At 36.3% G+C, this 13463-nt stretch overlaps 3 protein-coding genes across 3 annotated transcripts; 2 read left to right on the top strand and 1 right to left on the bottom strand.

The window, feature by feature from the left end:
* The first annotated feature begins 2 nt into the window (after window positions 1-2).
* Window positions 3-4285, top strand: tzn (hydroxyacylglutathione hydrolase tenzing norgay). Its single transcript, XM_074089411.1, has 5 exons — window positions 3-287; window positions 354-582; window positions 1335-1561; window positions 3449-3681; window positions 3989-4285. The coding sequence occupies exons 1-5, from the start codon at window positions 218-220 to the stop codon at window positions 4136-4138; spliced, it is 909 nt and encodes a 302-aa protein (XP_073945512.1). The 5' UTR covers window positions 3-217; the 3' UTR covers window positions 4139-4285.
* An 838-nt stretch (window positions 4286-5123) lies between these two features.
* Window positions 5124-7360, bottom strand: LOC141429166 (uncharacterized). Its single transcript, XM_074089414.1, has 4 exons — window positions 7079-7360; window positions 6759-7002; window positions 6458-6637; window positions 5124-5285 (listed from the first exon to the last, which is right to left on the bottom strand). Exons 1-4 carry the CDS (start codon window positions 7228-7230, stop codon window positions 5208-5210), a joined length of 654 nt encoding a protein of 217 aa, XP_073945515.1. The 5' UTR covers window positions 7231-7360; the 3' UTR covers window positions 5124-5207.
* Window positions 7361-11454: 4094 nt separating this feature from the next.
* Vps20 (vacuolar protein sorting 20) lies at window positions 11455-13075 on the top strand. The gene is made up of 2 exons (XM_074088687.1): window positions 11455-11850; window positions 12683-13075. The coding sequence occupies exons 1-2, from the start codon at window positions 11548-11550 to the stop codon at window positions 12995-12997; spliced, it is 618 nt and encodes a 205-aa protein (XP_073944788.1). The 5' UTR covers window positions 11455-11547; the 3' UTR covers window positions 12998-13075.
* The last annotated feature ends 388 nt before the right edge of the window (window positions 13076-13463 follow it).

Genomic DNA, 13463 nt, shown 5'->3' with positions numbered 1-13463 from the left:
ATTATATTATTTCTATTTGATTGAGTGATACTGGAAAATAATAATAGTTAATTGCGTTACTTTTTTACGGGTACGGGTAGTAAGAAGTAACTACTCTATAGTCTCTATATGACTTTTGTATTATCAGTATCAGTTCAGTGGGATCTCATGATAATTTAAAAGTAGCTTGCGAACGAATATTCGCATTTTTTTTATTTTTTATATCATCGTTTATTCAATGCTCGCTCGGCTTGTAAACTCTCTGCCGCTCGGCTTATCTCAGCAAATAACAAAACTTTACTTTCAGGGTGAGTTTCATATTTTCCGAAGTAAATTGCTTTGAAGGCAATATTCAAATTGTAAAATATTTTTAGCTCTTGTCCGAAATCAAAAAGGTGCACACAGTTTGGTAGAACACCACCAGTACAAAGCCATGGACGTGAAAATACTACCCGCGCTGCAAGACAACTACATGTACTTGATTGTAGACAAGGCTACAAAGGAGGCGGCCATTGTGGATCCTGTTGACCCCCAATCAGTACTTCAGGCTGTGAAGGATCATGGCGTCAAGCTAACCACTGTGATGACCACGCATCACCATTGGTAAATTCTACTTTGGAATATAATGAGTGGAATATTGGCTATAACATTAAAATTTCGGCAAAATTATTTAATTTTGTGAAAGTGTGAAGGAGCTATCCATTGATCAGGCCCCTTCGTGACTGAAAATAATTCTTTTGGAATATAGGCCATAATAGTTAAGTCCAAGTCCAAGTAAGTTTAGACTAGCAAGAAAAATCATGCAAGTTGGATTACATTGAGATTCCATAGAGCAAATAACTTTAAAGTGGTCAATCGGTAAATGGTAAATCAGTCAGTCAGTGGTGGTCAGTCAGTGGTAAATGTATTTTCTTCCTTTTCTTTCTTTCAATCGAGCGCCACAATGTAATGCAACACATGATTTTTCTTGCAAGTCTAAACTGGGCTATACTTTGCTTTGTGGTGTAAATCTTGGTCCCATTACCCTAATGTGTCCAGAACCCCCCTTTGGGCCTTGAGTAGGATGTGTTTAAAGTAGTACTTTGTCAATAAATTAATACTGAACATGGACTAAACATAGAAAATGTATTAAAATTATGCTACACCTGTTCTGGAAGAATAGCTTAAAGTGAAATGCCATCTGCCCCAGAAGGAGGTATGGGTCCTATCAATGCTTTTTTTTACATTTCAGCATAACAGATCTTTTCAATGACCCCTGCTGCAGAGGTCCTGAATGACCTCACATGGTTCTAAGTTCTAACTATGTTTTTGTCATTGAGAAAAAAATTACAATATAAGTTGATATCACATTACAGGGATCATGCTGGAGGCAATGATGACTTGGTGAAATTGCATCCAAACCTAGTTGTGTATGGAGGGGATGACCGCATTGGAGCCCTGACAAACAAGGTAGCACATAACAGCAAGTTCAACATCGGCAATCTGAATGTGCAGTGCCTGTTCACCCCTTGCCATACTGCTGGTCACATCTGCTACTTTGTCACCGCACCTGAGGAGGGAAACGACCCAGCTGTGTTTACAGGTAAATAAAATATACTACACTATATATACTTATAGCTATTGATAATTTACTTATACTTGGTTTGGATAGGTATTTAACTAATAACTAACAAAACAACATCAAATGTTGTCTTAAATATTCAAATTCCTCAATTAAACTATCTAAACATTTACATTTGGGTGAAGACCAAAAAGCTGCACACCGTTGAAGCTGCGTTAGCAAGTAGTAATTTCCATTAAATTTTTCCATTGTGACACGAAAATTATCCATACAAATGTATGATTAATTTTCGTGTCACAATGGAAAAAGTTAATAGAAATTATAACTACCTGCTAACATAGCTTTAACGGTGTGCAACTTTTTGGTCTTCACCCATTTCTGTATAGATAAGTAAAATGTTTAAAATCCTTGAATGGACCAAATCTGGAAGCTGAAGTTTGTTTTCATTTAGTTAAATACCTATCCAAACCAAGTATAGTCCACTTTGTTTTTAAATGTTGTATGGAATGCTATTTCTTAATAATTTGATATTGGTAAATGATAACCATACATCACATCACATCCAATGATGGGCCATCCGTAAATTGCGTCACACATTTAGGGGGGGGGTCAGACAGTTTGTGGCACAACAAAACAATTGTGATTTTCATAGCCACTTTTTTCCATAGGGCCAAATGATTTGGCTAGGAGGAAATAAATTTCCTAGAGGTCAAGCATTAAGTGTGACAAGAGAGGGGGGGAAGTGGGTCTAATCTAGAATGAGCAAATTTTTTGCTGTGATGATAATTTACGGGTGGCACCTAACCTGCTCTGCAGCAGGCAAAAAGCCAGGACTACTTTTAAACAATAACCACAGATCTAATTTCAGATAGAAGTCTCAAGGTAATAATAATAGCAAAATAATCCAATATAAAAATAATATATTTTAGGTACACCATGTGTGAGTGGAGTGGCCACATATTAAGTTATAGATAAAATTATTATTGCACAGGGAACCTTATCTTGTAATGATGTAATTTTATTATAACTAAAGTTTTATTTGTAGCAGACGCTTCCCATAAAATTTACCATAAATTTGATGTGCTAGTAGTTTATCTATACCTACATGAGTAATGTTACTGACATACAATATACACAGCTTAAAACAGAACTTAGAAACCTGAAATTTGACAGACATATTCCTTGTGGGTTATGGAGCTGCACTAAGGGATTACCCTAAATTGCCAAACTTATGTTCTCTGATTGTTTGTCTGATAATTATTTATTTTAAGAGAAGTTTCCCTGCCGGCCGCGCGGCCGCGTTAGGTATTCGTTTGGGATATTGCTGTCTTTATCGCTCGTGACATAAGCGCTCGCAGCCGTTCCCCCTGCCTTCCGCAACGACGTCCGTAATTTATATCGTGATAGCTGTAGGCTTTTTCAAGATTTGGGCAGTTGAATTTTGTGTTTCGTTGTCCTCATATTATACGAAAAGTATAGCACAGAAATCAATGATATTTTACAATCAAGATATTCATTATATTTTCTATGCCTGTGGTTTTTTCGATTTTATTAAAAATGCTTTATTATAACGTTTTAAACTTTCGTGATCCTCACTCATAGTCAAAATACCATATACGGGACTTATCACGCTATTTTTACACAAGTAATATTTACCTCGACGTTTCGGCAACGTTACAGTTGCCGTGGTCACGTGGTCTACTCGTGACCAACGTGCAACGTTCTGATATTACACATTTATATGAAAATCTGAAAAACCACAGGCATATATAATTACGTCTAGTCCATACTTACAAAACTTCATCTATTTCTGTTGCCTAGTTTTCAAATGAGACCGGGACTATGTTTGTATGGAGAATGGAAGAGACTTCTCTTAACAATTTAATGTCTGATCAATCTGTTACACAGGTGACACATTGTTTCTTGGAGGTTGTGGCAGATTCTTCGAAGGCACCGCTGATCAGATGTATCAAGCACTTATAGGCATTTTAAGTGCTCTCCCTGACCACACTAAAGTGTTCTGTGGCCATGAGTATACACTTCAAAACCTGACATTTGCTCTACATGTGGAACCTGAAAACAATGCAGCAAAAGAAAAGTATCAGTGGTCTGAAGCAAGACGGCTGGAGGGAAAGCCAACTGTGAGTTCCGAAACCTTTGTAGTTATAAGACTGTGTAGATAGTGTACTATCTCCACAGAAGTGGGGCCATTCATAAACCTCACACGTTTCTGGAGGGGCTGGTGATTTGTGTCATTCAAAGAAAATAAATTGCAAAATTCATACTGTAATTGTCACTGGCTAAAAATCATTAAAATCGGTGTGACAGTATAGGTATGTGAATTGTTTTGATAACTATCGCCACTTATTTTGGCTTGGTAGTCTTGGCACAGAAATTATGTGTGATATCTAAAATAATGTTGTTAATCTTATTATATATGTATTATAGGTCCCATCAACTATTGCCGAGGAAAAACTGTACAACCCATTCATGAGAGTAACAGACCCAGTAGTCATGAAACACGCCAAAAAGAATGATGCCATAGAAACCATGAAAACCATCAGGCTTGAGAAGGATAACTTCAAAGGAAAACTATGACGAATTTAACGATGTACCTACTTTGTCTTGCCTCTAATGTGAACTTCTGTTGCATTTCTTTAGTTTGAATATTGTTTAATCCAGTTGCAATATTTTATGGTATAGTATATATTTTTATATTCTCTTTATAAAGTTGTTTTCCTTTTATTTGTTTTTATTTTCCATGGTTTGCAAGGGTGCATAATTCTTCGCACCTTTGTCAGTTGGAGTATGAACTTGCAAATGTGGGTCAAAAAGGGTGTCTCCATAATTGTATCATATTGTAGTGTGTGTGTGTGTGTGTGTGTGTGTGTGTGTGTGTGTGTGTTGAATTCATGCATATACAGGGTGTAACATTCATATCAGCAATATGGGAAAGTCTGAAACTATAATACATACGAAGATCCGTTTTTAGGAACCAGTCATTGATTTTAATAACAAGAAAAACGGAAAGAAAATGGTTGCAACCATACATTTTCAAAAACTTGTACTCAGCTCAGGAATCGAACCCGGGTGTTTTGAAAATAAAACTTACAGTATTAAAGAATATGAAATACAATGCATTTTATTCATTCTAGATATCATGTTTCATAGTAACATTATTGCTTATAACCTTCACTACCGATATTGAAATAATGTATGTTTTATTTTTCAAATGTATGAATGCAGACTGCAGTTTTGCTTTTTACTAAAATCAATGACATGGTTCCTAAGAACAGATCTTCGTATGTCTTACAGTTTCAGACTTTCCCATACTGACCGATATGAATGTTACATACTGTATATAGTTTTGAGCACTCGTGTCGTAACGTAAGCATGGACGTTTTTTTAATATTCAACGTAACTGCTGTGCTATTTAAGATATTATTATATGCAACATGAATCACCATCTGCAAGCTAACGATCATGACACTAAATGATACAAATATGTGGAATTACACCATTAGAAAATTGTTGGGTTGAGTTCATTCTTATTGAACTTGTGTTAGATAATAAAACGAAGCAATATTATAAATACTTTATAATTAAGATTAGCCTAAACTTAAAGCTGACAATCACGAGAAAACTAAAAGCTAAGGGGATGCTGTTGTCACTGTTCTTTCTTTATGTACGCTGACATCTCTTCTGCATATTTTTCTTTTGATCTCTCGAACATAGCAACATATACCTGTAATAAAATAAAATTGCATTATTTTGAAGACATTTTTTTTAACACTCAACTATCAAATGCTTAAAGTGTTACTTATTTAAAAAATTAACACAGACCAGTGATTAATCTCAATCTCACCTGATGGTAAGATTCAAATTCAAATCATTTATTCAGTAAATAGGCCGCAATGGGCAATTACACGTCATTTTTAGGGTTCCGGAGCCAAAATGGCAAAAACGGAACCCTTATAGTTTCGCCATGTCTGTCTGTCCGTCCGCGGCTTTGCTCAGGGACTATCAATGCTAGAAATCTGTAGTTTTGCACGGATATATATGTAAACTATGCCGAGAAAATGGTACAATATAAAAATTAAAAAAAATTTTTTTTAGGGTACCTCCATAGACAGTGGGGGCGATTTTTTTTTCTCATCCAACCCTATAGTGTGGGGTATCGTTGGATAGGTCTTTTAAAACCATTGGGGTTTGGTGAAACGATTTTTCAATTCAGTGATTTTTTTGCAAAATATTCAACTTGAAATTGCAAATTTTCATTAAAATCGAGCATCATAAAAGTTTTAAAAAAATCAAGATAAAAAAGATAACTATAACGGCTAAGTTTGCTTGAGAATTATTAGTAGCCTAAGGTATAAAATATACCTAAACTTGGAAGATTTCATATAAAATAGGAAATCCTTAGAAAAATATTACTTAATTTTTTCGTAATGGCTATGGAACCCTATTTTGGGCGTGTCCGACACGCTCTTGGCCGGTTTTTAAACTACCAGCGCTTTCGGAAAGTGATGCACTACGAGGAAAGGTTAGTTTCGTGTTAATATATATTTAGGAACTAAGGCGAGGTCGACAGAGGTCCGCGAGCAGACCTCCTATTTCTGCATTGCTTGGGCACTTCGCACCTGGATATCATGCTAACCTAACCTAAATTTTTTTTTGTTCATTTATAACAAATAATCAATAGCCCAAACAATACTATGCATAATGTGTATTAGTCTAATACAAATTAGTTCCACTGAAATTATTCTAATAGCTTAATATGCCAAAAACATAGTAGGCCAAAGTATTACTATGCAACAGTACTATTATGCCAATACAAATTATGCCAAATCAATTATGCAAAACAATAAGTCAAAAAAAAATTATGCGATTGAAGGGGATCCCTGCAAAAATATGTACCCTTTTGTCTTCTGTTGTTAAGGCTCTCCATCTTGAAGCTAGTTGCCTGGTAACCTCTTGTTTAGTCGGCTCACTTCCCATTTCAGAACTGGTCTCAGCCACAACCACTGGCCGTTGTTCTTGGCAAAATTGAAAGAAAGCATTACAAGGTTTCTTGGGTGCATTAGGGTCTCTTTCTGGCTGTAACAGTTGTAGATTTTTGTAAGTTTAATTTATATCTTAAAATCATAAATAGTAACTAGAATTGCCTTACAAAATATATATTGTAAGTGGTCATTAAATCATTATTTTCATAAGTTACCTTATCTGCTTTGCTTTTTCTCTTTGGACCTGGCTTTTTGCCCCCTCCAGTATTCTGCTTATCTGTCTGTTTGGAAGCTGGCTGTGTCTTAGACGTAACCCGAGAAGTCTTTGCCACAATTTCCGGTTTAACCTCGATCTCAACAGAGGCAGTTCTAAAGCTATCACCATGTTTATCCAACTGCTCCACCAGGAGCTTAATATCTTTGCGATAGCGCTTTGTTATTTTCTTTGCTTCATGTATCCTGCAATATTATTAAGTTAGCTCACACATTAATTTAGGAAATCATACACACAATTTAGGAAAACAAAAACACAAACCTATTCACTATTCTTTCGTTATCCTGCTGCAACACCTCACATCGTTCCAACAACAATTGGTATTTACGCCTATAAATCTCTTCCTCCGATGGTAAACTAACCATGTCATCAGAGTCGTCAGAAATATTAGAACTCAGTTGTTGTACTGTCATTTTAATTTATTTCACTGCACCAAAGTTCAACGCGATCAAGTTTCTTTTTATTCAAGTTGTCAGAAAGCTTGTCATTCGGCCCATTGATACCTGAATGTTGGTATTTTCATAAAACAGTATTTTTCTTAGTAAAACCGTTGAAATTTCAATGAATACCTTTTACTTATTTGAAGTGAATTATACAGAGGAGGCAGTTTTTTAAATTATGATAATAACAATAAAATAGTATATTTATTGTGTGTAGCTTTGCAGTATTACACATTTTTTTGTTATATCGAGCGTGGTTGCACCGTTTTAACCATGTGCTCAACTCAACGACGAAAAAATTTCAATCACGTTCTATCGTTCTATCTCTTTGCGTTCTATCCATCGATAATGTCACACCTAGGTCAGTACTATTATATATTCTGTGCCTAGGCCCTAGTGTCACACAAAAACGTGTCACCGTGTTAACGCCAAGTAACGCCCTAGCATAAAGTGTTGCCCAAATAAGATACAGTTGAATTCAACTTTTTTTGGGTGGGATCATCACAAAAAAATAAACAAATTTTAATGCATACAATAACCGTCTGTCTGTTAGTTCTTCACGCATAAAAAATGCTGAACTGATTTAAAATCTATTTGGTATGGAGATACTTTGAAACCCGAGAAGGTTGTTAGTTTTCTTTAACCCCAAAAATTGCAGTTATATTATATTATACTTCAATAGTCGGTTGCGGGACCTACCACTGGTAATTTGACCTGGTCACTGTTTTGATTGGATCCTGTCTGTTGAACTTCAAGTTCAAGTTAGACCTCATATGGAAGACCGTTCCAATAAAACCGCATTCAACGATTCAACGAAGAGTCACTCGAATTGTCAACGACCGGTATTCCTGAGAAGGGATTGTTGCATCCCTATGTGTCTTATACCTTATTTACCATAGGTAGGGGGACATGCTCTGGGGAGTTGTTCGATCTATTGCCTGCTGATAAGTTTCTGTTTAAAACTTTCGTGATTTTCACTCATTATTAAAATACCACTAACGGGACTTTTCACGCTAAATCATACGAGTAATATTTACCTCGCGTGAAGCGGTTGAAATAAAGCAGAAAAATTTCAATCGGGACGATAGTTATCGTCATCTTCGTGGAATCCATACTAATATTATTATAAATGAAAAAGTGTGTCTGTTACGTTTGTCCATCTTTCACGGACCGACGGAAACGGAGCGACGGATCGCCGTGATTTTTGGTATTAAGAATTGTTTATGCTTGCCAGAGATATGATACATTCTATCACAGAATAATGCACATCCAGGCCAGTGCCGACAACGAATTCACCGGATAACGCCGCTGGCAAAAGCTAGTCCTATTATAAATAAGTGTCGGCGTCGGGATGAATGTTCGGAGGGACGCTTGGACATTGTTAGATAGTGTTGTTGCGTAGTGTGTATCGGTGTGACGGAACGACAAATAAAAATGAGTGGGGTAGTTCGAGATACGAGTGCCGGTACTGTTTGTGATCAAGTGCAGGTAGTTCGAAGAATTTGATCCTGTGACGACATGTCCATTGTAAAAATTTCTATACAAGAACAATGAAAATATGTACAACGTAAATGTTTTATGCCGTGATAAGTATTCATTGATACGACGTTACGATACGAAGTAGTAAATAGTAGGTATCTAAATGACACTCGCGGTTCATTTCGAATCTCTCTGACCTATGTTTTTCTATTTACATCAATGGGGATGAGATTACTTTGGCCTTAGATAAGTGTTTTTATTAAACAGCATAAATAGTTTTTTGTTGTATGCATAATCAACGTTATTATCCAAAAATTACAGAATATTATACTATACTTCAATAGTCGGTTAGGGACCTACCACTTAATTTGACCTGGTCACTGTTTTAATTGGATCCTGTCTGTTGAACTTTAAGTTCAAGTTAGACCTCATATGGAAGACCGTTCCAATAAAACCGCATTCAACGATTCAACGAAGAGTCACTCGAACGAATTGTCAAATTTGTCAACGACCGGTATTCCTGAGAAGGGATTGTTGCATCCTATGTGTCTTATACCTTATTTACCATAGGTAGGGGGACATGCTCTGGGGAGTTGTCTGCTGATAAGTTTCTGTTTAAAACTTTCGTGATTTTCACTCATTATTAAAATACCACTAACGGGACTTTTCACGCTAAATCATACGAGTAATATTTACCTCGCGTGAAGCGGTTGAAATAAAGCAGAAAAATTTCAATCGGGACGATAGTTATCGTCATCTTCGTGGAATCCATATTAATATTATTATAAATGCAAAAGTGTGTTTGTATTGTTGTCCATCTTTCACGGACCGACGAAAACGGAGCGACGGATCGCCGTGATTTTTGGTATTAAGAATTGTTTATGGGCCAGAGATATGATACATTCTATCCCAGAATAATGCACAGTTCCCGAGGAAACAGCGCGCGACAACCGAATTCCACGCGGACGACGCCGCTGGCAAAAGCTAGTCCTATTATAAATAAGTGTCGGCGTCGGGATGAATGTTCGGAGGGACGCTTGGACATTGTTAGATAGTGTGTTGTTGCGTAGTGTGTATCGGTGTGACGGAGCGACAAATAAAAATGATCAAGTGCGGGTAGTTCGAGATACGAGTGCCGGTACTGTTTGTGATCAAGTGCAGGTAGTTCAAAGAACTCGCGCTGCTAGGCAGACTTGACACCCCACACTTCAATCTACTCGTGACCACGGCCACTGTAATGTGGTCGAAACGTTGAGGTAAATATTACTCGTGTGTTTTAGCGTAATAAGTCCCGTTAGTGGTATTTTAATTGTGCTATGTTTCTGATAAAAAGTATCTACCTTCGAATCTCTCTAGATTCTACCTTTATTTTTAATTTATATAAATTAAAAAATATTAAAAAAATATATAAAAACTTGTTTGTTTGAGGCTGTTTATACTTGATTGCCTTGGTCTTAGACAAAGATTTTATTTTGCACTAGAGCATAAATAGTCATTTTATGTCGCATAGATCCAGCTTAAACACGAACTTTAAAAAAAACATTTTTTTTTATTCTTTTTTTTTAAATAGCCTATATAGTGTCCCACTGCTGGGCAAAGGCCTCCCCTTTCTCTTTCCACTTCCTTTTATTTTTTAGTTTTATTATATATATAATTAGAATCTTGAAAACGGCTCCAACGATTTCTCAAATTTTTGATATTATACTTCGTTCTGGCCGAAAATCAGCGCTGCAGGCGTTTAACGCTTCAGTATAATGCTGAGTCAGCGACCGTTTCACTTTCGCGGGGACACACAACATTGTGTATTTAATATTTTCATGTTTTTCTGTAATTTTTATTTTTTTTTATTTTGTTTGTGTTAATTTTGCTGTATATGTGTGTCTTCTGTGTAAGTGAATAAATGTCTTCTTTCTTTCTTTCTTTCGTTTCCAAAATATCGAGCACCAAAATCAAAAAAATCGGAAAAAAACCATTATTTTTTCAGTATTTCGGCCATTACTTATTTCGTTTTTGACTAATTATTTTTGCACTCTCTCGCTCTCGTAAATACGCGTCTTTCTTTTAAGCCTTTTTTGAATATCATATCTTCACAACTCTCCGAGATATAAAGGGATCGCACTTTTCCGTGCAATCGGAGCCTACACAGCGAACCAAAAGACAGTTCCAAAGTCAAAAATATTCTACAAAAATGAAGTTTGAGAGGAAATGGTGGACGGACGATGACTTAAGTAATTTACTGTGCCTTGAATAATTAAAATGTCAGGTGGCGTCAAGCTCCCTATATATACTCTAAGAGGAAGGAGAGTATATATATACTGTAGTCTTTGGCTTGTTAGATCAATGTCATTTAACTACGTTTTCTTACGGTATTTTGGCAACATTGATAATCATATGTCAAATAAATGTATGCTGTCAGTTCACTCCAATCCAAAGAGTAGTAGGTGTATGGTAGGTAATACCTATGTTCAGTTCAGTAGGGCTACTACGAAACTCGAAGTTCGTGTCGTGCGGTCCCTCTGACACTTGAACTATTTAATACGAGAGCAAGAGGGACCGCACGACACGAACTTTGAGATTCGTAGTAGCCCTGCAGTATGTTCACTCACTTTTGTTTGTCAATTTGTCACTGCACCGCACCACAGTCTTATCTGTATATTTTGCTTGTGGTGGTGAAATTTCGTCTTTTGATAACAAATTTAGTTATTTAAAAATGTCATGAGTCTGATAACGCGTTCCTTACCATAATATAAAGTCATAAGACACTGTACGGAAAAAATCTGGTACATAGGTTATTAAGAAAGTACTACAACAATGGGTGGTTTATTTGGTAAACACAAGAAGCCAGCGAGCAGAGTTACCGAGCAGGATAAAGCTGTTTTGCAGTTAAAACAACAGAGGGATAAATTGAAGCAGTATCAAAAGAAAATAGAGCTCAATTTGGAAAGAGACCGGCAACTGGCTAAACGACTCCTAGGAGAGGGAAAGCGTGATAAAGCGAAATCACTTTTAAAAAAGAAAAGATACCAAGAACAACTACTACAAAATACTGATACGCAGTTGGAAAAATTAGAACAGCTTACGCATGATCTCGAATTTGCGCAAATTGAAATCCAGGTAAGAACCATAGTTACAATACATTTTATGGCTTATTATCTTGTATTGATTCACTTTTACTTAAAAGCAATATTTTGTCATGGATTTAATTGAAGAATTGCACACATCTGTGAACAAATTGTTGTGTTTGAAATTCCCAATTTGCATTGGGTCCACATGGGAATTACTGCCCAAGTCCTCTAATTGTTAGAGGTCTGTGTGTGCCTTGCGATGAAATGTATTACAAGTGGAGAATGATGATGGATTACTTTGATCATGATAAACCAATTAAAATATACTTAACAGGCATTGTCTGTGCATAGGCCAGGCAACATTGACATCTATGTATAGACTGCATGATTCTTACATCAAAGCGGCACACAAAATTAGGCTTACAGCACGGTTCTATGAACGTCATAGGGTGACAAGAAAGAGTCACCACAAAAAAATATTTGTGGTATGGTTTACTATGCATAAGTTTGATTATCCCTCTTGACCTTAAGTGGTAATTGGTAACTTTTGCTTCTCACCTGACAGTTTCACTATAGTTTGTTGATGTCCATGACAGGGATTGTGTCAAAGTAATATTGATGATTGATTTGTCCTAAACAGCCAGTCTAGTGCGGTGTAAGGTATATAGACCTGATATCAATGCCAGGCAAACTAATTTCCCAATTTCAGTACAGTCAAGGTCACAAATCATATTGATACAGCCATTGTGTCAAATATATTATGTCTTCTATCTTTAATCTTATTGTTAGAGGTACAACGGTGTATAGATATTTTTCATGCCTTTGTAGCATGTATATTTATGACCTTCACAGTATCTTTAATTTATCAACATTACTTTCAGGTCCTTGATGGTCTCAAAACTGGAAATGTAGCCCTGAAAAACATTCATGAAGTCCTGAACATTGATGAAATAGAGAAAATCTTGGATGAAACCAAAGAAGGAATTGAGAAGCAGCGAGAGATTGATGAGATGATTTCTGGTCAATTGACAGAGGAAGATGATGAGGCTGTGGAGGCTGAGCTGGATGCCATCTTGGATGTCAGTGACAAACTTCCTGATGTGCCTAAAGAAAGATTACCAGATATTCAAGAGGAAACTCCCGAAAAGCCTCAAAAAGCTAAGCAAGGTACCAAGAAGATTGCTGTTGAAGCCTAAGTGTTGTTGTGTCCATAAGATTGTATAATTGTATATTTATAGGCCATAAGTAATTAATTATATATTTTTCGGTAATTACTTATTGTTTTCATTGGTTTGTTTATGTAATCTTTTTCTAACATGAGGATTGAACTCATATGGAGTTGGTGCAACTCGTACTAAATATAAATACCTTAGTAGCAATTTTTCTTAGCATGCCAAAGGATGCTCCTATTGAGTCAACCTCGGACATAGGATGTTAAGGTAAATTTTTGCTAGCAATCGGAATTTTAATACTAAGTTCATTGTTTCAAATAGAACTAAGAACGAACTACAGTAAACTCATTAACTCAGTCAGCTTGAGGTCTGATGAAAGAAATTCTATGGTGCAGTGAGTTGCTATTGGTCATGTACTATTGGATCCAGCACGAGTTGTGATATCGCCACCGCCGGAAAGTACACGCACAACCAGCGCGCCTGATGGGGT

The sequence above is a fragment of the Choristoneura fumiferana genome, chromosome 6 (assembly GCF_025370935.1).
Source record: "Choristoneura fumiferana chromosome 6, NRCan_CFum_1, whole genome shotgun sequence".
Classification (NCBI taxonomy): domain Eukaryota; kingdom Metazoa; phylum Arthropoda; class Insecta; order Lepidoptera; family Tortricidae; genus Choristoneura; species Choristoneura fumiferana.
This window is presented reverse-complemented; position numbering and strand designations above follow the sequence as displayed.

What these genes read in the sequence shown, in the direction of transcription:
- Vps20 (XM_074088687.1), top strand. Translation starts at nt 11,548, where the DNA reads ATGGGTGGTTTATTTGGTAAACACAAGAAGCCAGCGAGCAGAGTTACC. An exon ending in TTGCGCAAATTGAAATCCAG is followed by an intron (nt 11,851 to 12,682) that starts GTAAGAACCATA and finishes CATTACTTTCAG; the next exon opens with GTCCTTGATGGTCTCAAAAC.
- LOC141429166 (XM_074089414.1), bottom strand. Translation starts at nt 7,230, where the DNA reads ATGACAGTACAACAACTGAGTTCTAATATTTCTGACGACTCTGATGAC. An exon ending in AACGAAAGAATAGTGAATAG is followed by an intron (nt 7,003 to 7,078) that starts GTTTGTGTTTTT and finishes ATAATATTGCAG; the next exon opens with GATACATGAAGCAAAGAAAA. An exon ending in GAAAAAGCAAAGCAGATAAG is followed by an intron (nt 6,638 to 6,758) that starts GTAACTTATGAA and finishes CAACTGTTACAG; the next exon opens with CCAGAAAGAGACCCTAATGC.
- tzn (XM_074089411.1), top strand. Translation starts at nt 218, where the DNA reads ATGCTCGCTCGGCTTGTAAACTCTCTGCCGCTCGGCTTATCTCAGCAA. An exon ending in AACAAAACTTTACTTTCAGG is followed by an intron (nt 288 to 353) that starts GTGAGTTTCATA and finishes AAATATTTTTAG; the next exon opens with CTCTTGTCCGAAATCAAAAA. An exon ending in ATGACCACGCATCACCATTG is followed by an intron (nt 583 to 1,334) that starts GTAAATTCTACT and finishes ATCACATTACAG; the next exon opens with GGATCATGCTGGAGGCAATG.